Below are 22,967 nucleotides of genomic sequence, written 5' to 3' on the forward strand. Positions count from 1 at the left end.
ATCGTAATTGATCCAGAGTCTGGGTTGAATACAGTTTTCCTGTTTGTAAGATTATACTCTCTCGAGTGGGGGGAGGGGGGCGGCTGAGCTCATTCTAACGGAAGCCCTTCGCTAAATTTACAAGGCGGTACACGTTTGTACCTCTGTTTTTTTCAAAAGCTTGAGCGATGCGAACAAATTCCCCGTGGGCACTCGCTGTGACTAAGCAAGCGCCGTGGGTGTGTGTGTGCGTGAGTGCACGTAGCCTGGCACAAGCGCCGTTGCGACATCACCGCCACTTAGTGGCGGTTGGCGGTTGCTGTCGGTGTGCGTGCGGGGGGGGGGGGGGGGGAAAGAGCTGGGCGATGAATGAACGGTCAGCCCGGCTCAGACTTGGCTGGAGCGCGAACCGCCGCCGCCGCTGCGGCCGTAGTCGTCGTGCTTTGTGCGTTCGGAGAGCTTTGGGGTCGGGACGAAAAGGCGCCAAGGACTTTGCGCGACGCTCAGGCGAGGGAGCAGTAGCCCCCACAGCTCCCGGCGCCCGGCGTCGCCTCGTCTCTCCAAGCTGCACGCCGGAGCGGCTTTGGCCCTGACCCTTGCTCTCCCACAGGCCGGGCGTCTGGATGATCTTTTCCACCAGCTCTTCGAAGGCGCACTGCACTCCGTCTCGCGTCTTAGCGCTCGCCTCTGAGCAGCGTGCACGCACGCACGCGGTGGTGGAACACGCGCGCACGACACACACACACACAGGTCCCCCGCCGTGTAGACTTTAATAGACTGTTTAGGGGCAAGTGCCGTTAAGCGAGCAGCACCTATGAAGGCCGGCACGGCACACGAGGGGGGGTGTGGTGGCCAACACCACGCCCGGCCGTCTTTGTCTCCCAAGGTGGCGATGTTTTTACACAGCACCAGGTACTCATTTGAGGCCGAGTCGACCTCGGGGAGGCCCGGGGACCGGTTCAGATAATCGTCACCCGGTGTTGGTGTAAACGGGAATAGAACTCGTAGCGCAGCGCGCTAACCGCTGCAACCCACCCTCATCCCACACACAGAGGGGTCAAGCGCTGTGCTACAAACACAGGACGCATGATTATTTGTACTCGTGCTACTCTTATCGCACACACACTATCACGAAGGAACTTTGATTTCGATTTAAAGCTTTCGTGACTGCAGGGATTAATCTTCTTGGTTCTTTCGGTAAAGTCACGTAGAAGGGAAGTAATAAAATAATAAAAATAAAACATAATAAAATAATTCTCACGACGCGCCCTTTCCCCCCCTCCCAACCCAGCTTATATATACGCTCCAAGCTCGTGTGCTGTTTCATTCAGACGCTGTCTCCCCGACAGACCTGGTTTTCACCTGAGGACGGCTGCTTGCGTTGGGCCGAAACGTCGTGAGAATTATTTTATTATGTTTTATTTTTATTACTTTATTACTTCCCTTCTACGTGACTTTACCGAAAGAACCAAGAAGATGAAGGAACTTTGCTTTACAGACTGATCTTGTCTGCCAGGAGGGGTAAAATGTAAGTGATTTGTGGGCGATTTTATTTTTCTTTAGGGAAATCCGACAGTGATGCCGTCACAGATGGCGAACTCCGTTTAAATAAACGTCATAGGTCCTTTCACGTCCACAGGTATGGGTCGGCAAAATGGTTGGAAGTTTTAAATACGATAAAGCTAGTTTGTGGTGCTAAGAAATAAAATCAATAGCAAAGACCTCCAGTAAAACCTTGGATTGCGAGTAACTTTGTCTGCGAGTGTTTTGCAAGACAAGCACATTTTAAAAATAAATATTAATTTGATAAACGAGCGAGGTCTTGAAATACGAGTAGTACGTGTATACGCTTTGTCTGCCGAGCGTCACGTGATCACAACTGATATACGAGTGCTTTAGATTACAAACACGTTTCCAGAAAGAATTATGCTCGCAATGCAAGGTTTTACTGTAAAAGAAAATGTGTTTACCACATTGTCTTAGGGGTAAATCCAATACAGTAACACTGTACGATTCATCTTTTAAAAAGGTGGTAATACATATATTTCTTTCAACCTTATCACATGCATTATTTAACAGTGTCAGAATGTGTCAATTTGATTCTGGTTCATATGGACTTAGGTAAAAGCAGAAGTAGATGTGTAAGCTGCTGACAACTACTGCACTGCATTTTTAAAAGATTATACTATGCTCCCGAAAGTAAGATGCACCCCATACTTGTGCCTGGTGTCAATAAAGTTATACGAATCTAGTCACACACACCTCCAAGATTCATACTCTTAGGTTTTTTCGGTAAAGTCACGTAGGTAAAAATAAAATTAAAAGTTAATAAAAGTAATAATGGAAATAAAATAAAATAATAAATCACGACGTTTCGGAGGCAACACAAGTCTCCGTCATCAGGTGGGACCGTCACAGCTAAAATTACTGCATCCATGCAGTTGCCTCCGAAACGTCGTGATTTATTATTTATTTCTACTATTACTTTTATTAACTTTTAATTTTATTTTTTACCTACGTGACTTTACCGAAAAAATCTAAGAGTATGATCCTTGCAGTCACGAAAGTTTAAAAATCTAGAACTTCCAAGATTATCCGATGCTTTAAGATACAGGTAGAAAAAAAAAACAATGCGTCTTACAATCCTAAGAAGTAAGCGTGCGTGCGTGCGCACGCGCACAGATAGACTTACCGATGAACAGCATGGAATGTTTCCTGGCAAACTTCAAACCTTCTGTCCGATCCAGAACTCTCCCATCCTGCAAGCACAATCAGGAAGTGGCGGCAGAGGGTAGAAATAAAAACAACTCCCTCCACCCCTACCCACCGCGGCGGCTTTCGGCGTCAACAACAATGCCTTTTACCACCGAGCAAATGAAGGAAAGGTTATACATATCCTTTGGTTCTTTCGGTAAAGTCACGTAGGTAGAAAATAAAATAAATAAAACATTAAAAAAATACAACTAAAAAATCGTAAAGAAACAAAAACTCACGACGCTTCAATCGCAAACCACAAGCGGTCATCGCCGCCTAATGACGACCACTTATGTTGCGATCGAAACGTCGTGCAGTTTTTAGTTTGTTATTTTTAATTTTTATTCTTTGTAAATTTTATTTTCTATCTACGTGACTTTACGGAAGAAACCAAAGAGTATGAATACTTGCAGTCACGAAAGCTTCAGTCACGAAAGTTTTACGTCAGAAAGGTTACAAACCACTTGGTGCAATGCTCTGAAGAAGGGGCACTGCGAGATCGACTTAGAGAAGCCTTGCCAAGGTTAATTTTTTTGACACGTTTGGGACCTCAAATGTAAATAAAAACCTCCGTGAAGCTGGCTGCCTACGATCTCTAACAGTCGACACTGGGTTTTTTGTTTTACGATAAAAAGATACATTTTCACAATACGACTATTCATCGCAAGATCGATTCCCCATACTTGTTTCGAGCTGTGTTTAAGCATTTGAGTTGCTTTGTTCGTGTGCTTTTCCGTACAAGTAAAAAGATTACTCCACTGCAGCCGTCGACTGCTGAAACGGATCTCTACGTCGCCAGGGATGAAACCCGTGTCTGGCCGCTAAACCGTGACATGTTCATCCACGCTTTGTATCGTCTCCAATACCGCTTAGAGATTTAAAAAAAATTAAAGATGAAGTCATGCGCACATGGTATAGAGCGAGCTAATTTTTTGGCGCAGCATCAAGGCCACTCCCCAGGGGACTATCCTTTTACTCAGGCGCAGAGTACGCCGCGCGCATGCGTACGCCGTGATCTATGGCTGTTGGTCACGTTCCCGTGATGAAGTGCATGCATGTGCAAAAAAAACGTACACAGGAAGCACAGCTACATCTGCAGGTTCGCCGTTTCAATGCAACATTTCATTTATTTTTGTTTCATTTCGTTTCCTGCGTGACGTAACAACATCCCACAGCTGCCAACAACTGTTTCATTATCCAATCTTAATGCTCACAATATTTTCCCAGCACAGTTAACGAGGCCAAACGAAACATTCTCCGGTGGAACGCTTGCAAACAACAAGCAGGCAGTTTAGTGTGCTCATATTTTTTTTTATTTAGCTAGCGTTAACTTATTCTTGGTTCTTTCGGTAAAGTCACGTAGAAGGGAAATAATAAAATAAGAAAAATATTAAACAATAAGATTCTCACGACGTTTCGACTGCAACACAAGCAATCATCATCAGGTGTGAAATCCACAGCAAGAAAATTTGAAAAAAGTGGCGTTTTTTTCTTACCGAAAGAACCAAGAATATGAATCCCTGCAGTCATGAAAGCTTTAAATCTAAATTTAGCGTTAACTTGTTGTGCTATGAGAGTATTCATTTTAGCCGGGAAACCTTATTCTATGTTGATGCCGATTAATACTGTGGGTGTGTATTTTCCATCTTTAAAAAAGGATCCTGTGACGTCATTCGCAAAGAGTAAGCCCATTGTGTGCTGGGGTGTCACGGTCTGCCTTCGCCAAAATTTAAAGTGCACGCACAAAGTACTCCACTGGGATAATCACGTAGCAACATTGCCCCTTACTGCAAAACCACTGCACACCATGCCTGTTGAACATTGCGTGCTTTCGTGATGGTAGCATGTGTGTATATTGAACTTACTCTTTGGTTTTCTCGGTGAAGTCACGTAGATAAAAAATAAAAGAAATGAAAACAACTAAATTAAATCATGACGTTTCGGAGGCAACACAAGCTTTCCGTCTTCAGGTGGAACTGTTACAGCCAAAGTAGCTGGAGTACTACAGCGACCGTTCCAGCCAAAGTCGCTGTAGTACTAGTCGCTGTAGTACTAGTACTACAGCAGTATTAGTACTACAGCGACTACCTGAAGACGGAGGCTTGTGTTGCCTCCGAAACATCGTTATTAATTTAGTTGTTTTCATTTATTTTATTTTTTATCTACGTGACTCACCGAAAAAAACAAAAAGACTACCTGAAGACGGAAGCTTGTGTTGCCTCCGAACGTCGTGATTTAATTTAGTTGTTTTCATTTATTTTATTTTTTACCTACGTGACTTTACCGAAAAAAACCAAAGAGTATGAATCCTTGCAGTCACGAAAGCTTCAAATCTAGAATTATGTTGAACTTCTTTCGCATCGTACATAGCAAACCGTGCTCATGGACAAATAGGTAAATACAAAAGGCTGTTAAAGAAATTAATTTTAAATCTAGATGATTAAAAAGTGCATAGCTCCAGTGGCTTCCTAATATCAGAAGAAAAAGACTCAGAGACCCACAGAGATCAAGACTCGAATCGAACCAGAGACCCACAGACACCCAAAGAGATTCAGAGACTCAAATAGAACCACAGAGACCCATAGACACCCAGATAGATCCAGAGACTAATATAGAACCACAGAGACCCATACTCATATGTATGTTGAACTTCTTTCGTACGTAGCCAACCGTGCTAATCGGAGGTGCAGGGGAAGGACAACTTGCTCTTTTACGAATTGTGCAAACACCAAATGATTGATTTGATGTTCTACTGACTTGGGCCCTCGTGGAATGTGAACCACACAGAGGCGGGGAGATGTGCAAGGCTCACCTTGTCAATTTTGTTTCCCACCAGCATCTTGACGATGTCGCTGCGTGTGGTGTACGTCTCAAGCTCGCTCAGCCAGTTCTCCAGCTTCAAGAAGGTGTCTCGCTTGGTCACATCGTACACTGCCAAAAACACGAGGGGCACGTAAGAGAAATGCCCTTTGGTCGGTGCATTCTACCACGACGCTCGCTGCATAGCGCGCGGGGTGCATGGCTGGAGGGCACGGTTAAGGCAAAATGTAACTTCGACGCAGAAACGCCAACTTGACGGGGGAGCGTACTCAGCGTGGGCACAACAGCATTTCCCAAACACCACCTTCACCACCAATGCAGCAGCAGCACAACAAGTACCACCACCACTACTGAGAAAACAACAATATCACTTCGCCACCACCACCACTATCATCAGCACTCCTGCAATTTAATAGTGACTGCGCAATGTCATTTGCCGATTGCACAACACCACGTGGACACAACTGGGACGATGTGGTCACATATCTAATTATGCCCTGATGATTCTGAAAAACGGGTACACGTATATATTATGCATTTAACGAGTCATAACCGCCCCGAGGAAACCAGCTCACGTGCAAGTGCTACGCGATTGCTACATCACAGGACTGCGAGAGATTGCGACGCTTCTAAGCCTCCATCCAGCAGTGGAGAGGTCTTTGATGATCATGATAATGATGGAATATTAAAGCTCAGACCCCCCCCCCCCCAACAATGGAATGTGGAATTCCCACCACTAACTCAAGGCAACACCCTCAAAGGAGTACGAGGTTGTTGCTTGTTTAGAGGACAGAGACACTTTTGTTTTTGATTACAGACTGAAGTTGTGACTTGTACGTGTCCATGCACACTCTTCTGCGGGAAAAACACATCGTTCCAAAGGAATATTTAGTCGTGTTCCCTTCTAAACAAACACCAACATTTCACCACCGTAATTTAACAAATTCCTGCGGAGGGAGCTGGTAGGAACATTGGGTTGCTCGGTCAATGGCCAGGGTCAACGGCGGCGTGGTGTATTCCGCAAATATGCCCGACTGTGAGGGCGGGCACAAGCCGGCGTGAGTAGGTTAAACGTTTTATAAGGGCACCACGGGGTGACCAGCCCCTTCCCACCCAGCCCCACCCTCCCCACCCAGCCCCTCCCTGCACGACGGATGGACGGACACAATAATCCCCTGTGGGCTGGTGTAACCAGGAGGTTCCTAACAGTACAAGCTGCCATTGCTTTACACTGCTTCAGGAATGTATTTAGAACAAAGGTCCGTTTCTGTTTAACCGATTAATAATACCCATAACGGTTGGAACACGACCCCAACGTAAACATTCGCGGACGCATGTACCGCGCACATACGAGCCGATCATACACATAACGTGGCAATACATTTTAACATGTAGGCTTTCGCGACCAATGTTATTCATAATCAAAGTTTTTGGGTTTAGATCGCGTTATTTATAAATGTGTCATAACCCTCCACCACCCGACACGGCCAATCAGTAAAAAAGTGTCACGTTGACAAAAGACAAATAGTTCACTGCTTTAGCCCACCGGTGTGTTGAAGCCAAATTGTAAATGTTGTGGTTTCACGCTTCAACACACCGGTGGGCTAAAGCAGTGAACTATTTGTCTTTTGTCAACGTGACACTTTTTTACTGATTGGCCGTGTCGGGTGGTGGAGGGTTACGACACATTTATAAATAACGCGATCTAAACCCAAAAACTTTGATTGTGGCAATACATGTTTGCTCTGTAGTCAAACCACAACTCGAAAGTCAGTACGTCTCCTTGCTCATGTAAGTAAACTAAACTATTTGTTATTCACCGGGTAATGGAATTCACACCCTTACTACAACAACAGCAGCAAGAATGTGTATGTTGAACTTCTTTCGCACCATACGTCGCCAAACCGTGCTATTCAGAGGCGCAGGATGGTAACACAAACAACGATGGCAGTTTTGGGTGGCCGTCATCCAGCAGTGGATTGACCACGACCGATGACAAGAGCACGTTCAACATTCATGGCATTTATAACGAGGATAACAATAATGACAAGTGGGTGGGAAGTGCTTATCCCCCCCGTGTGTGTACAGCCCTGGGCCAGTCGCGAAGGCGACAGAGTCTGTTTGATGGCACACGTTGTGACATGGGCCAAATCGGAAACTCAAGTTTTTCGATCCCATAGGGATGATGGGAGAGTCAACGCCTGACCAGGAAATGTATTCAAATATTTAAACCTACTTTTTATTTGACCAGGTAAGGCCCACGGATCTATATAGCTCTTTTTCAGAAGAAACCTTGCTGCAAATGATAGCTCAAGGAAGTGGCTTTTCACGTGTACATTTATCGCAGGCAAATACTCTAAAACGCATATTTCTAATCGCGGAGGGAGAAACCGCAGGACCCGGAGAAAAAAAATCACCGCGACCACGGGGAGAACATGCAAACTCCAAATATACAGCAGGAGTCAGGGTCGGGATCAAACCCACAAGTTCCCGCATACCAGGCTAGGGGTCGTAACATCTCGCCACATGTGGCATGCCATACACAATGGGATGCCACCTCTTCTGCATCTGAGGCTATGATCCATAACATAACCATTGTTGATGTTCACAAACTCATTCAGTTTAGCCCGCGTAGCTACAAGAGCTGTTTTTTTTTTAAGCTTGCGTGTTCCTTAACCAAAGATTACCACCAAATCACTAGGAATGTGCCCAATCTCATCAGATCTCAGGAGCTAAGCGGGGTTTCGGTATGGATGGCGCTTGGATAGGCAACCATCTAGGTTGTATGTGCAACTTTTTCCACACCATTCGTAGCCAACCGTGCTCATCGGATTTGTGGGGGAAGGACAAAAAAAATGTACCCGTAAAAACAAAGTTTTTCACTATAAATCCTTTATATGCGTGGCGGCTAGAGTCCTCTCGTCCTCTGGCTTGAGATGGCTGCCACCTATGGATCAGATGATTGCCTGCCACCATTAAGCAATTGGTAATTAAATATAAACAAATTTTCCTAAATGTTAAACATTTTGGAAAAAAACGCACAACGAGTCTGTGTGCCAAATGTCAGCTCGATTGGATCACGGGAAGTGGGTTAAAAAACGACCGAAAGATTTGCACGGTCGTAAGCGCGCAAGCAAGCAAGTGAACTTAATATAAAGGATTTAAAAAAGGGCCGAATTATTGCAGACTCACTTTGCCCACACACATTGTGTAGCACGGAAGCACGGACTCACCGAGAATCACCCCCTGCGCTCCTCTGTAGTAGCTCGGCGTCAGGGTGCGAAAGCGCTCTTGGCCAGCCGTGTCCTGTGCGGGAGAAATTCAAAGTGCCGCGCGAAAGCAAGCAATTGCAAAACAAGGCTGCACCGTCACCCGCATTTCTTACATTTCATATTCGACCCTTCTTAATCGCGCGAGGCTAATCGCAAAGGCCGCTACAGTTACACAGATAAATGTAATCTGCCAGTAGGAGGTGATCTTGCCATGTGGTTTCACCCGATTAAAAGTACATTTGAGCTTTACAAATGTGTAACATGTCCGGGGTAAAGAAGACTAGCCTGCAAGACAAAGAACATTTGCAATGCAACATAATGTCCACTGACCAGTTTTTTTTAACATGCAAAACAACGACAGTGTATCTTCTTGGTTCTTTCGGTAAAGTCACGTAGAAGGAAAATAATAAAATAATAAAAATAAAACATAATCAAATAATTCTCACGACGTTTCGGCCACAACGCAAGTATCCGTCTTCAGGTGGAGAACAGGTCTGTCTTACGTTGTGGCCGAAACGTCGTGAGAATTATTTTATTATGTTTTATTTTTATTATTTTCCTTCTACATGAATTTACCGAAAGAACCAAGAAGATGAATCCCTGCAGTCACGATAGCTTTAAATCGAAACGACAGTGTACCTTATTGCTGTTCCAGCAGCAAGCAGTATATTAAGTAGTATCGCTCTCTGATTTGTTTTTGGGTTGCATGTCAAGACATCGTGCCATCGTTTGGCACGATGTCTTGACATTCTGTTCCACGTCCTGGGAGATTGGTTAGGAACTGTCCAATCTCACCACCAACTTTATTCAGGTCCTTGAAGAAGCTACCAGCACGTGGAATCGAAAGGCATCACGTCCAAATGAACATGCGGTACAATCTGAAAACAACCATGCGTCGAGAGCGAAACAGCGCGACCACGAACACCCGTGCAGTAGGATCACCTACGATATTACTGAATTGCCTGCACAGCACAACGCTTGAACGTGAACAGAAATCCACCCTTAATTTCCACAAATGGATGGCGTGCGACAACGAGCCGAGCGAGCGCTCTGGCGACTCACCCAAATAGCGAGCTTTGCTTTGTTTCCATCCACAGCGATTGTCTTCACTTTAAAATCAACACCTGGAAGAAAAAAAGACCCACAAAACACTGAGTACCCCCCGCTCAACCCCACAGAATTAAACACAAGGTCTGCACTGACAAGGCTTTGTCTCGGGGGTTTCTAAGTAATGGCTTGAATGCCCGAGCCAAATGCAGACAACTAAACCAGCCAAAGTGATCAAAGGGTGTGGGGGGGCCAAACGTGGCAATTAAAAACGGCGCTGAAGGCGACGAGATCCTTGGCAGCCACATTACGGTTGTCATGGTGCCCACCACCTCCCCTTCCCGATGATGTCATTCACGTGATGTCATTCCGTGATGTCATCTCGTTGTATATCCTCCTAACACAGCGGTTTCTCAACCTTTTTTTGGCGACTTGTTGAATTTTGTTTCAACCGAGTAACCATCAACCACCACCCCCCCCCCCCCTTTACCCGACCCAACGTGGTTCTTAAAATAAATGTACGACTAACTTAGCCAAGCAACTGCAAGCGAATTAAAAATAAATCAACGGACGCTCTGCACGCGTGACGTAATTTGTTCACGCTCGCCGGCTACTCTTGAAACCACATTGTGTACGGTCAATGAGTTTAAAAAGATCATTTATGTCGTTCAAGGTTACCGTGAGGATTAAACACTTGCCGTAGTTATTTTATATTGGCATATTTATACAACGTGATTAATGCACCAATTATTCTAATGTATGATATAATTTCACACATTTGTAGTGGGTACAAACTTGTCGGAGACTTCCTCTTAGAGGCTGCACGTTTATTACAATAAACGCAATAACAGTTTTCCCTGACGCAAAGGGGTAAGGCCCCTTCCACCCGATATCCGGCTAGCGTGTCCTCTTCCCCCATGGGCTTGAGATGTCTTCAGTTCTTAGAGTGGGCGACAACTGCTGGTCCCGTTGAGGGGACCGGCTTTTATACACGAGTCGGGGCTCACTCCGCCCCTAGCCGGGTACACCCCTCTGGTTACGAGATAACCAGGGGGGGGGGGGGTGACCTTGGCTTAACTGCCACTCAACCTAAGCCTCCCATCTGCCCCCTGTTGACCTATCGGCGTAGTAGCAGGCTAACTTTCCGTTGCGCTTTAATAATGGCGATACACATTTATAAACCACCCCACGTATGGCCAGGGGTCCGCGTACCCTCGGTTGAGAACCACAGTCTTAAAACACACTGTTGTTATCTCGAATTAAATACATCCGAGGGCAAAAGCATATGAGAAAGTGTTGCGGTAACCGTGAAAAGGCATGGTTTTTCTTCCTTGATTTTAAATATTTTTATTTCCTTACCGATCGTCGCAGCCAGCTCGGGGTCAAACGTGTCATCCGTAAACCTCAAGAGCAGGCTGAAAGAAGAAGAACAACAACATTCGAACGTGATGCACATCGTCAACCCACGAGATCGCCCCGCACAACGGCAGCTTGCGACAGGACGCCCCCCAGACAAACGAGGCATCGGGGCATGTAATGACTGCATCGATTAAAAACAATTCTCACGACACCCATATTGAACCAAGCGTAGGGAAATCAATTCGTTTGCAAATCATCTGTGTGTTTTTGAGCCCGTGAGTCTTGTTCGATGGGTGGCCACCATGCTTAAGAGTTGTACACGGTGGTCTAGATGTCTTGTGACCCCCATTTAATTCTCTAAAACTTCATGTGTTTACTTACATATCAATCGGTGTGAAAACAGAAATTAATTGGCAAAGGAAAAAAAGCATAGAGGTCTGTCAGCAATTTGAGGGGGGTCACAAAACATCTGGACCACGCTGTAGACTCTGCTGCTAGTCCGCGTTGTCGGTAGGGGGCAGTGCGTGAAAATTCATGCGCGTCAATTTACAGGTCCATATAAAATAGACATTTTCTTTAAAGTTCTGATTGCTATTTTTGGTTCTTTCGGTAAAGTCACGTAGAAGGGAAACAATAAAATAATAAAAATATACAACAATAAAATTCTCACGACGTTTTTTAAATTATTTTATTGTTTCCCTTCTACGTGACTTTACCGAAAGAACCAATAATATGAATCCCTGCAGTCACGAAAGCTTTAAATCGAAGTTCCAATTGCTGTCAAAGCACAACAGCCTTTAACCACAATTACCATCACCACGACCAACCACCACCACTACTGACCCAGCCGTGTTTTAAAGGCACAATCTGCGAGTCAGCGTAACTCTGTCTGCCCTCATTACAACTACAAACATCAAAAGTCACCACTATGACCACTATCACAACTACCAAAAGACAAAACAAAGATCCCTCCCCACCTCGTATAACCTTAACAGACTGTTGAGGCAAGTGCTGTTAGCGAGCACCTATGAAGGCCGACACTGTGGCACACGAGGAGGGGGCGGTGGGGGGGGCCAGCACCACGCCCGGCCATGGGTCACAATCCACTATTGGCATCCCCATCTCTCACAATCCTGAAACCTAACAATCCACCTCGCGCACGAACCGATTTCAATGCTCCGCCTCCTCAGTACGCGTCCTCCTCCTGTGAACGTTCCACTCCTGCGATGCCGCTCCGACATCTTTGCTGACCATCGGCCAGCGACGGGTGCCGTCCAAGCAGACTGACGTTTAATAACCGTTAAAAAATGGTCATCAATCAGCGCGTTTATTCTTATCCGTGTGCTCCGCTTTCTGCCTCTCAATGAAATCACGAGCATTAATGTCGCCGTGCATCTTTGGTCAATATACTTTCTTTTTTTTACACAAACCTCAACGCAGTCTTCTTATCAAACGTAAACTTTAAAATGCGTGTTAAAGGTCACTTCCTGCATGTCACAGAACATGATGCAATTGGAAGCTTGTGTGGTACTTCATGGAACGGATTGCTGTATCCACGCGAAAATCGCCGCGTCAACTCGTGGCACTGGCACTTCTCAAAAGGCCCTCCAGAGACACTGTACACAAGTATCAGTGGCTGTCCTCTCGACGACTTGACTTATCACTTTACACAACGGCGTCAAAACTCCCTGCATGCTTTTTAGCCACCAACAGACACAGACCCATCGTGGGTCAAGACCCATTGGACTGCAGGTTAGAGGCTAAATACCTTCAGCTTTGGCAGCACTCCACACACCTATTCGCACGCGGTGGTATTTTTTGCAGACGCATGCATACCGCACGCTTGCCCTAAATGTAAACGGGCAGACGCATTTATTTGGCCAGTATTAGTCTTTCACCTCCACACGCTGTGGAGATTACGAGCAGTGGAGTGCTAGAACCACATTTTTGGGAAACCCGGCAAGTGAGACGTGAGAGAGGTGGTGGACCGATTGTGTCAGAAAATACTTCAATTATCTAGACACAACAGCTTGGCATTGCATTTCAATTCAATACGGCTCTGTGTAGTGAGTAATAGACGACGATGATGATGACGACGACAACGATGGTTGAGTAATAAGGGATTGCATAACACACCTCGTCGACAATGATTCAACAGGACTCAATATGTTTGCCAAGTAAGTCATGCCGGTGATTAAAATACACTGACACACTACTCACCCCCAACAACTACATCCTTCTGGCAAAGTTTTATTTTGTTCTGAACACAAGATCATTACTGTACACTTAACCACGCCTGTACGCCAAATGTGCTAACATTACTGAAGCATCTCAACAAGCTTAAGGATTAGATTCTTATTCTGGTTCTTTCGGTAAAGTTTTAGATGCTCGGAGTCATACATAATAATATTTCCCTTCTACTTGACTTTACCGAAAGAACCAAGAATATGAATCCCTGCAGTCACGTAAGGTTTAAATCGAGATTAGATTCTTCATTTAAAGCTTTCGTGACTGCAGGGATTCATCTTCTTGGTTCTTTCGGTAAAGTCACGTAGAAGGGAAATAATAAAATAATAAAATAAAACATAATAAAATAATTCTCACGACGTTTCGGCTACAACGCAAGCAGCCGTCCTCAGGTGAAGAATGAAACACCACCAAGCTTGGAGCGTATACCCAGCTTAAATATACGCTCCAAGCTGGTGGTGTTTCATTCTTCACCCGAGGACGGCTGCTTGCGTTGTAGCCGAAACGTCGCGAGAATTATTATATTATGTAGAATTTTTATTATTTTATTATTTTCCATTCTACGTGACTTTACCGAAAGAACCAAGAAGATAGATTCTTCATGTTGCGCGCACCTGCGTTGTCATGTGTGTGTGTTGTCAAGAGCAAGACTCGTATCGACGACTTGGGTTAAGTCAACCCAAACTTAGAGAGACTGAACTGTATGAGAGCATGAGACTCATAAGCAACCTCAATAGACACTGTATGACTCCGAGCATCTAAAATTAAACGGGGGCTAGGTTGACAGGCATAGGCATGTGAGCTGAACACACTGTCACCATAATCGTGGTAAACATTGACTGCCTATAAATACTTCGTAACAACACACAACGTATTCTTGGTTCTTTCGGTAAAGTCACGTAGAAGGGAATAATAATTAAAAATATATATATATTAAACAATAAAATTCTCACGTTTCGACTGCAACACAAGAAATCATCATCAGGTGTAAAATCCACAGCAATTTTTTTTTTTAAAGTCACATTTTCTTGCTGTGGATTTCACACCTGATGATGATTGCTTGTGTTGCTGTCGAAACGTCGTGAGAATGTTATTGTTTAATATTTCATTATTTTATTATTTCCCTTCTACGTGACTTTACCGAAAGAACCAAGAATGAATCCCTGCAGTCACGAAATCTTTAAATAAAATTTACCGCCACAACGTATTAATAATGTTTTATATACGTTCTACTTTGCATCTCGCGCTTAATTCCATCGCCTGGATGAAGACCCTTCTTACGCCATGTCGGTCACGGAGAGGTTTTGTTTACTATACTTCATCATGCTGGTCAGAGGGGCGCCGAGGGGACGAGATGCTAACTACCTCGCCTGGTATACAGGAGGTCATAGGTTCGATCATGATGCTGACGCCTGTTGTATGTCGGGTTTGCACCTTGTCCATGTTGTCGTGTGGATGTTTCTCAAGGTCCTCCCGCTTTTTCCCTCCACATTTAGAAACACACGTTCAGAATATTTGGCTGCTGCTATACATTTCCACATCGTCGAGCCGTCATTTACGATAGCCGGGTCACTTCTAAAAAAGGACTATATAGCTATTTTTATTTACCTGGTGAAACAAAAAAATGTTTAGTTTAATTCCTGGTCAGGCATTGACTCTTCCCATCATCTCTATGTGTTCAAACAAAAAATTGAGTATCCGATTCGGCCCACGTTAAAATGTGCCATGGATTTTGTACGTCCTCTTGTCATCAGTCGTGGTCAAAATCCAAAGCTGGATGACAACCACCCAAAGTTTGTGCTACTATCTCGCACCTCTGATTAGCACGCTTAGTGACGTAAGGTGCAAAAGAAGTTCAACATACATACATATTTTTGCTACTGCTGTTGTTGTAGTGAGAGTGTGAATTCAATTCCTTGTCCCAGGCTCGACTCTCCTCCCATCATCCTTTCGAGGTCGATAAACACAAGTACTGCTTGGAGCAAGTCAGAATCAGAAACTGTATTTAAACTGCAGCAGGAATCCGTTAAGCTATAAAGCTCTTTCACAGATGTCCAGGAGGGCACGGGTCAAAACGTCACGATAACCAACAATACAAAAACACGATAGAAGTGCAAAGTGTAGGAAATATAAATAAATCACTTACAAAATACATACAAATAAATCTAAACAATTTATTTATCTAACCAGCCTTATGTCTTAGGACTCTAAGACTATAAACACAGAGATAAGCGCCTCCCATTCGCTGTTAACCTTGTTACAATATTTTGCTGTCTTTTCTTGGATTTTCTGTTTGCACATAGTCACTTTAAGATGTTTTCTTGTTCATGTTTTTGTTTTCTGTTTGTTGCGGTTGCACCCGATTCAAGAGCCGAATGGCTCACAGGGCTATACCTAATAAATGAACTTGAACTTACAAATATTATACTCGTTAGTGGCGTTATCTTCATCACCACCAGCGACGGTCAATCCACTCAATCCACTGCTGGCTGCAACCCTCCCCCCAAGCCTTCCCCATCCTTCACGACTCCGCTATGTGAGAATCCACCTCGCACTTTGTACATGACTTGGTTCCATCGCTCGATCTCCTTAAAAGAATGTCCTCTAGGACGCGTTTCGTTCGTTAACTGCCACTCCCGTCATTGTTGTACTTGATGTTGTTCAGAATATTTATACTGGAGGAATCCGATGAGCTATAAAGCTCTTTTTCACAGGTGTCCACAGTCGGGATAGGTAAGAACGATACAACAACAAACAATACAAAAACACGATAGGAGTGCAAAGTACAAGACAGGTAAGAAAATCACCCAAACACAAACAAATACTAAATTTTGATTTAAAGCTTTCGTGACTGCAGGGATTCATATTATTGGTTCTTTCGGTAAAGTCACGTAGAAGGGAAATAATAAAATGATAAAAATATAAAACAATAAAAATTCTCACGACGTTTCGACTGCAACACAAGCAATCATCATCAGGTGTGAAATCCACAGCAAGAAAATTTGTGGATTTCACACCTGATGATGATTGCTTGTGTTGCAGTCGAAACGTCGTGAGAATTTTTATTGTTTTATATCTATATTATTTTATTATTTCCCTTCTACGTGACTTTACCGAAAGAACCAAGAATACAAACAAATACAACAACTAAACTATCCCCATCCTACTAGACAAAGCCCACCGAGGTATTCACTTATTTTTCAAAAGCGACCTGGCCACAAATGAGCATTGTTAATTCTATTACATACTGTACTGTGTAGTAATCGTTATTATCCCATGTCATCTTGGTTCGCATAATAATCCTTGTAACTTTTATTCTTCTTGTGATCATTATTAATCCGTTATCATTATCTTGGTTATTACGGTATTCTTACCGGTATTCTTACCGTTATTGGTTATACTTGTTGCTGTTATATTATCTGATGGTTTCTTTCGCCTGTTACTGTGTTACCATTGTTATACAGTAATTGTAAATACTTAAGTATGATCATCGTCAGCGTTACTACTCATTAGCAGCGTTTTGATGAATGTTAAGAGTTGTTGGTATTCCTCTTATCCACGTCTCGTTTTGTCACCATTAACCTTGCTTTAACCACTGTTGTTTGTAATGCTTATTGTTACACATCCCGAGTGATATAACGCCGTTTAAGAGTTGGTCCACTCACTGGACTGAGTTTTTAGAGTGAACCAATCTGCCCCGATCTTTTGAGTGTCGTTCCCCCTCGAATGCAGTGAGGTGGCAATTTGTCCAATAATCTTCGGGTTTCTATCGGACAAAGATAATCCTCACAAATGGAATCGACCAGAAGCCCAGTGTGCAGTTGGACCTCCTCCTGAAAACTAATCTTGAGACTCAGCGAAGCTTTCCTGCATACATTTGCGTTATAATCGCAATGGTACGTGGTCATCCTTCTTGACGTAGTTATTATGTTGCAATTGTTACACCACTTATTATAATGATCACGTTATCACTGTTATTGTGAGCGTTTGTGTTCCAATTGTGAATAATATCATTTTCAGGTGATGAATATTGTTATAATTCGTTGACATTATCCTTGTTATTGATATTCTTGTTGTCAATGTTACTACTGCTGTTAATGCTTATTGCGATTATACCTGACACAAGTGGAGCGTACTAGTTGTCAATATTAGTGTTAGTCGTATTATTATCCTTGTCATTGATACGGGCGTTGTTTCCATTGTCCCAGTTATCGGCAATTTTGTCATTTCTACGATTGATACTGCACCACTAACAACAATCATCATCAGCCCTTTGTCATCGATCCACTGGTGTACGGACGTCTCGATAAGCCGCCGCCGCCGCAGACGCCACCGCTCATCATCAATACCATCGGCACGAGTTCTTCCTGCAATTTTACTCTATAGATACCAATGATCACAAACTCGTAAGCCTTTACCAACAACACTCCGCTACGAGGTCGAACTGCGACATCGACAAAAGCAAACAGAGTGACGATGGCGTCACCACAGGGCATCTTGCCAGGCGAGACGCACTTTCATTTTCACCAGGCCGCCACGCGAAGTGCAGAATGCCCGGGTGACAGGTCATGGGGCAGACCCATGTGTTCGGGTTAAGTGAGATGACTGACACATTGTATAAACTAAGCCCCCATCTCAAGAAAAAAACCAAAGTCAAAAGTGATTTCTTACTCGAATGAGCCATTGAAGCAAATTCCACATTCGCATGGCGGGGGCGAACCTATCTATAGGGCAACCGCTTCTGACTTCCCACAAATCCGCACTCATGTTATTGACCCGAGAGACGTTACTAAACAAAGCCAGTGTGTTCTTCACTAATTTTCAGAGGGGGGAGGGGGGGGTGGTGGAACTTTCACCGACAAGACATCACCAGTGTGAGGTCCGCCACACCATTCGAAACCATTGGGGTGTGACATCAACACGACGATGATGATAATGCTGGGGGGGGGGGGGGGGGGGAAGGTGTTGTCACTATAATCTTTGTTTTGTTTTTGTTGCTGCCACTGTTTGTGTCTTGTCAGGGACCCGCACCAGAGGTCGCAAACGGGTTTTGATTCCTTACCCGTACCCGGCCGCACCAGGGTCGCAAATGGGTACCCGTACCCAGCGGGATACGGGTACCCGTTCCCTACCCGAAATGAGTGACAAACGGTGACTCACCAGTGACTCTTGGCCTACCCGTACCCGGCCGCACCAGGGTCGCAAAAGGGTACCCGTACCCGGCTGGATACGGGTACCCGTTCCCTACCCGTACCCTACCCGTACCCTACCCGAAATGAGTGACAGTGACTCACCAGTGACTCACGGCCTACCCGTACCCGGCCGCACCAGGGTCGCAAACGGGTACCCGTACCCGGTACCCGGCCGGGTACGGGTAGCCGGGTATCGGGTACCCGGTTGCGACCTCTGACCCGCACTGAAGGCCACCATGGGCCCCGCCAGTGACCCGCGGGCCTTGCAACGAACACCACAGGGCTAAGCCAACCCCCGCAAGCAGGATTTTGACCTCGCCCTGGGCTAACAAAACAACCAAACCACCACCCACTACCACTACCACCACCTCACCTGGACTTGCCAACGCCGCTCTCTCCGATGATGAGAATCTTGAGCGTGGTGAGAATGTCCTCCTCCATAGCGCAAGTCTCTCACCGGCGCTCAGCCTCAACTCGCCCGATGTTATCGAACTCGCGCTCAATCACCCCGTATCGCCGTGATCCGCTCAAGGCGAGGTGGTGGGTGTGGGGTTGAGAGAGGAACAACAACAACAACAGCAGCAGCAGCGAGGAAGAAGCGCTGCCGTGAATTTTTTCTCCCTTGAGGCGATCGGCGCGGGCGGTGACGATCAACAGAGAATGGGTGGCGCAAGGCACGCCGGGAAAGCGCCACGCACAGGAAGTTGTGTGTGTGGTGTGGACGCGTCACGTCCGGTCACGTGCGTCGGTTGGTGTTGGCTCCGGTCGCGGAGGTTTTTTTAAATTATTAAATTCTTTGTCGGCGCTTTGTCTTACGTCACGTCCGGTCACGTGCGTCGGTTGGTGTTGGCTTCCGGTCGCGGAGTTTTTTTTAAATTATTAAATTCTTTGTCGCGCTTTGTCTTACGTCACGTCCGGTCACGTGCGTCGGTTGGTGTTGGCTTCCGGTCCGCGGAGTTTTTTTTAATATTAAATTCTTGTCGGCGCTTTGTCTTACGTCACGTCCGGTCACGTGCGTCGTTTGGTGTTGGCTTCCGGTCCCGGAGTTTTTTTTAAATGAAATTCTTTGTCGGCGCTTTGTCTTACGTCACGTCCGGTCACGTGCGTCGGTTGGTGTTGGCTTCCGGTCCCGGAGTTTTTTTTAATTAAATTCTTTGTCGGCGCTTTCTCTTACGTCACGTCGGTCACGTGCGCGCTGTCGTTTTTGTTTGTTTTTGTAGTTTCTGTGGCTCAACAACATTGTGAATTAGGATCTATAATAGAGGATTCTGGGTTAGATCATTTATGAAATAAGAATATATTAAACAATAATGTATTAAATCAAATTATATTTAGTTATATTTTAAATATATATTAAATGATCATATATTGAGGAAACTCTTTGGTTTTTTTCGGTAAAATTACGTAGGTGAAAAAAAAAGTTTTTTAATTGGTTATTCTTTTTTCACCTCCGTGACTTTACCGAAAGAACCAAAGAGTATGGACCCTTGCAGTAACGAAAATTTCAAATCTAGAATATATTGATATTATTAATAACATATAAAATGACAAACATTTAATAAGATATTAAATAATATATTAAATTATATATTTAATACTATATTGTATAATTAAGTATTATAATGAGCCAAGAATGTCTGTGTGTCTTGCGCATGACGTCACAATCCACGTCAATTCACTCATTAATAATCATGAGCAGGTGACGTCCTTCAAATAGTGACGTCACTCCTCATGGGGGGGGGGGGGGCGAGTCGCCTCCTCCCCCCTACTCGGCGTCAACTCACAACCCTCATATTTGGTTCTTTCGGTTTAAGTCACGTCTAAAGATAAAATAATAAATTAAATTAAATAATAGCATACGACGTTTCGATTGCAACACAAGCAATCATCATCAGGTATAATGAAATAGCGACATAAAATCTAACCAGAAAAACTATAGACAGACATATAAGCAGACAGATATCACCAAGATACGTAGAGGGAGCAACACAGGAACCAGAGAGGGGTGATCGTCTCTGTGGGGTGGCCCTTAATAGACAGAGGGGGGAGGAGGCAGAGAGAGGGAGGGGGTTAGAGAAAACATTTGCATATCAATGAGTGGACAACAAACAAGGTTCTGCAAGTGCGATGACACGGCAACGCAAGTCTGAAAATCAGGAGGACAAACTCTAAAATTCAATAACCTAGCAAAATATCGAAATGTAATGTAATACAACACAGAGGGTCGGTCAACACACAATTAACGCATAGCCTGGTTGATTACGTATTTCAAAGATTGCTAAGTTAGAATTTAAGTGTGAACATTCCAAAGAGAAGACACAGGCAGAGAGAAGAGAGAGAGAAAAAAAGGATAAGCTCAAAACTTCCCCGTTAGAAAGTGGTTCAATCTTAATTTTAGAAGCTTTCGTGACTGCAGGAATTATTATTTGGTTCTTTCGGTTAAGTCACGTCTAAAGATAAAATAATAATTACACATAAATCACAACCCTCACTTCAAAGGCCAGAACCCTCACGTCACGTGATCTCCGCAACGCTGTTTAGACATAGAAGTAAAAACGGACGTCATGATGAACAAGGGATTATAACCTTTAAATGAAATAGGTCTGTGTCACCGCGGCCTTAAAAAGTGCGCACGAATGGACGCAATGAATATCACTTCGCCGTCTGCTTTTCGCTTGCAAAATGCTAAATATTAAATAGCACGATATTAACAATATGTATAATAATATTTAACGTAAGATTTCATTTATTATTTTATTTAACATAATGTATTCTAATTTTATTTAGTATTATTAATATAACATATAATTTACTCGATCTTTCCCAAAAACTCTCGACTATGAATATTGGTCGCGAAATCACGACTACTGCTACCACGTGTTGAATCGCTTTTGGAATTTAGTGCGGCGGCCACGGGTGACGTAATTGCTGGTGACGTATTTGCTGGTGACGTAATTGCTTACTCGGACGCGGGCACGTGGGCGTGAACTGTTGGACTCGACGACATGACGTCATCAGTGCTGGTGTGGTTGGGTGGGGGTTGATTGGGAGTGGGGGGGGGTGAGAGTGGTGGGGGGGGGGGGTGAGGGTGGGGGGTTTGAGAGTGGGGGGGGGGGTGAGAGTGGGGGGGGGGGTTGAGAGTGGGGGGGGATGCGAGTGGGGGGGTTGAGAGTGGGGGGGGTGAGAGTGGGGGGGGGGTTGAGAGTGGGGGGGGGATTGAGAGTGGGGGGCGGGGGTTGAGAGTTGGGGGTGGTTGAGAGTGGGGGGGGTGAGAGTGGGGGGGGGTGAGAGTGGGGGGGGGTGAGAGTGGGGGGGGGGGTTGAGAGTGGGGGGTGGTTGAGAGTGGGGGGCGGGGGTTGAGAGTGGGGGGGGGTTGAGAGTGGGGGCGGGGGTGAGAGTGGGGGGGGGGGGGGTGAGAGTGGGGGGGTGAGAGTGGGGGGGGGGGTTGAGAGTGGGGGGGGGTGAGAGTGGGGGGGGGTGAGAGTGGGGGGGGGGTGAGAGTGGAGGGGGGTTTAATGGGGGGGGTGAGAGTGGGGGGGGGGGTTGAGAGTGGGGGGGTGAGAGTGGGGGGGGGTGATAGTGGGGGGGGGGGTGAGAGTGGGGGGGGGGTGAGAGTGGGGGGGGGGGGTGAGAGTGGGGGGGGGGTGAGAGTGGGGGGGGGTGAGAGTGGGGGGGGGGTGAGAGTGGGGGGGGTGAGAGTGGGGGGGTTTAATGGGGGGGGGTTGAGAGTGGGGGGGGGGTGAGAGTGGGGGGGGTTGAGAGTGGGGGGGGGGGGTGATAGTGGGGGGGGTGAGAGTGGGGGGGGGTGAGAGTGGGGGGGGGGGGGGTGAGAGTGGGGGGGGGGGGTGAGAGTGGGGGGGGGTTTAATGGGGGGGGGTTGAGAGTGGGGGGGGGGGTGAGAGTGGGGGGGGGGTGAGAGTGGGGGGGGGGGGTGAGAGTGGGGGGGGGTTAATGGGGGGGGGGGTTGAGAGTGGGGGGGGGGGGTGAGAGTGGGGGGGGGGTTGAGAGTGGGGGGGGGGGTTGAGAGTGGGGGGGGGTTGAGAGTGGGGGGGGGTGAGAGTGGGGGGGTGAGAGTGGGGGGGGGGGTGAGAGTGGGGGGGGGGTGAGAGTGGGGGGGGGGTGAGAGTGGAGGGGCGTTGAGAGTGGGGGGGGGGGTTGAGAGTGGTGGGGGGGTGAGAGTGGGGGGGGTTGAGAGTGGGGGGGGGTTGAGAGTGGGGGGGGTTGAGAGTGGGGGGGGGGGTGAGAGTGGGGGGGGTTGAGAGTGGGGGGATGAGAGTGGGGGGGGGGGTGAGAGTGG

At 45.9% G+C, this 22,967-nt stretch overlaps 1 protein-coding gene across 1 annotated transcript; it reads right to left on the reverse strand.

The window, feature by feature from the left end:
• Window positions 1–482: 482 nt before the first annotated feature.
• Window positions 483–19,173, reverse strand: LOC133339306 (ras-related protein Rab-18-like). The gene is given in 8 exon segments (XM_061547432.1): window positions 483–541; window positions 544–666; window positions 2,672–2,738; window positions 5,546–5,664; window positions 8,787–8,859; window positions 9,888–9,949; window positions 11,232–11,287; window positions 19,044–19,173. Coding segments are annotated over 8 exon segments (627 nt in total). The 5' UTR covers window positions 19,112–19,173.
• Between the last annotated feature and the right edge of the window lie 3,794 nt (window positions 19,174–22,967).

This window comes from Lethenteron reissneri, unplaced genomic scaffold, assembly GCF_015708825.2.
Source record: "Lethenteron reissneri isolate LAM-NWPU_2019-01 unplaced genomic scaffold, ASM1570882v1 scaffold_1769, whole genome shotgun sequence".
In the NCBI taxonomy this organism is placed as follows: domain Eukaryota; kingdom Metazoa; phylum Chordata; class Hyperoartia; order Petromyzontiformes; family Petromyzontidae; genus Lethenteron; species Lethenteron reissneri.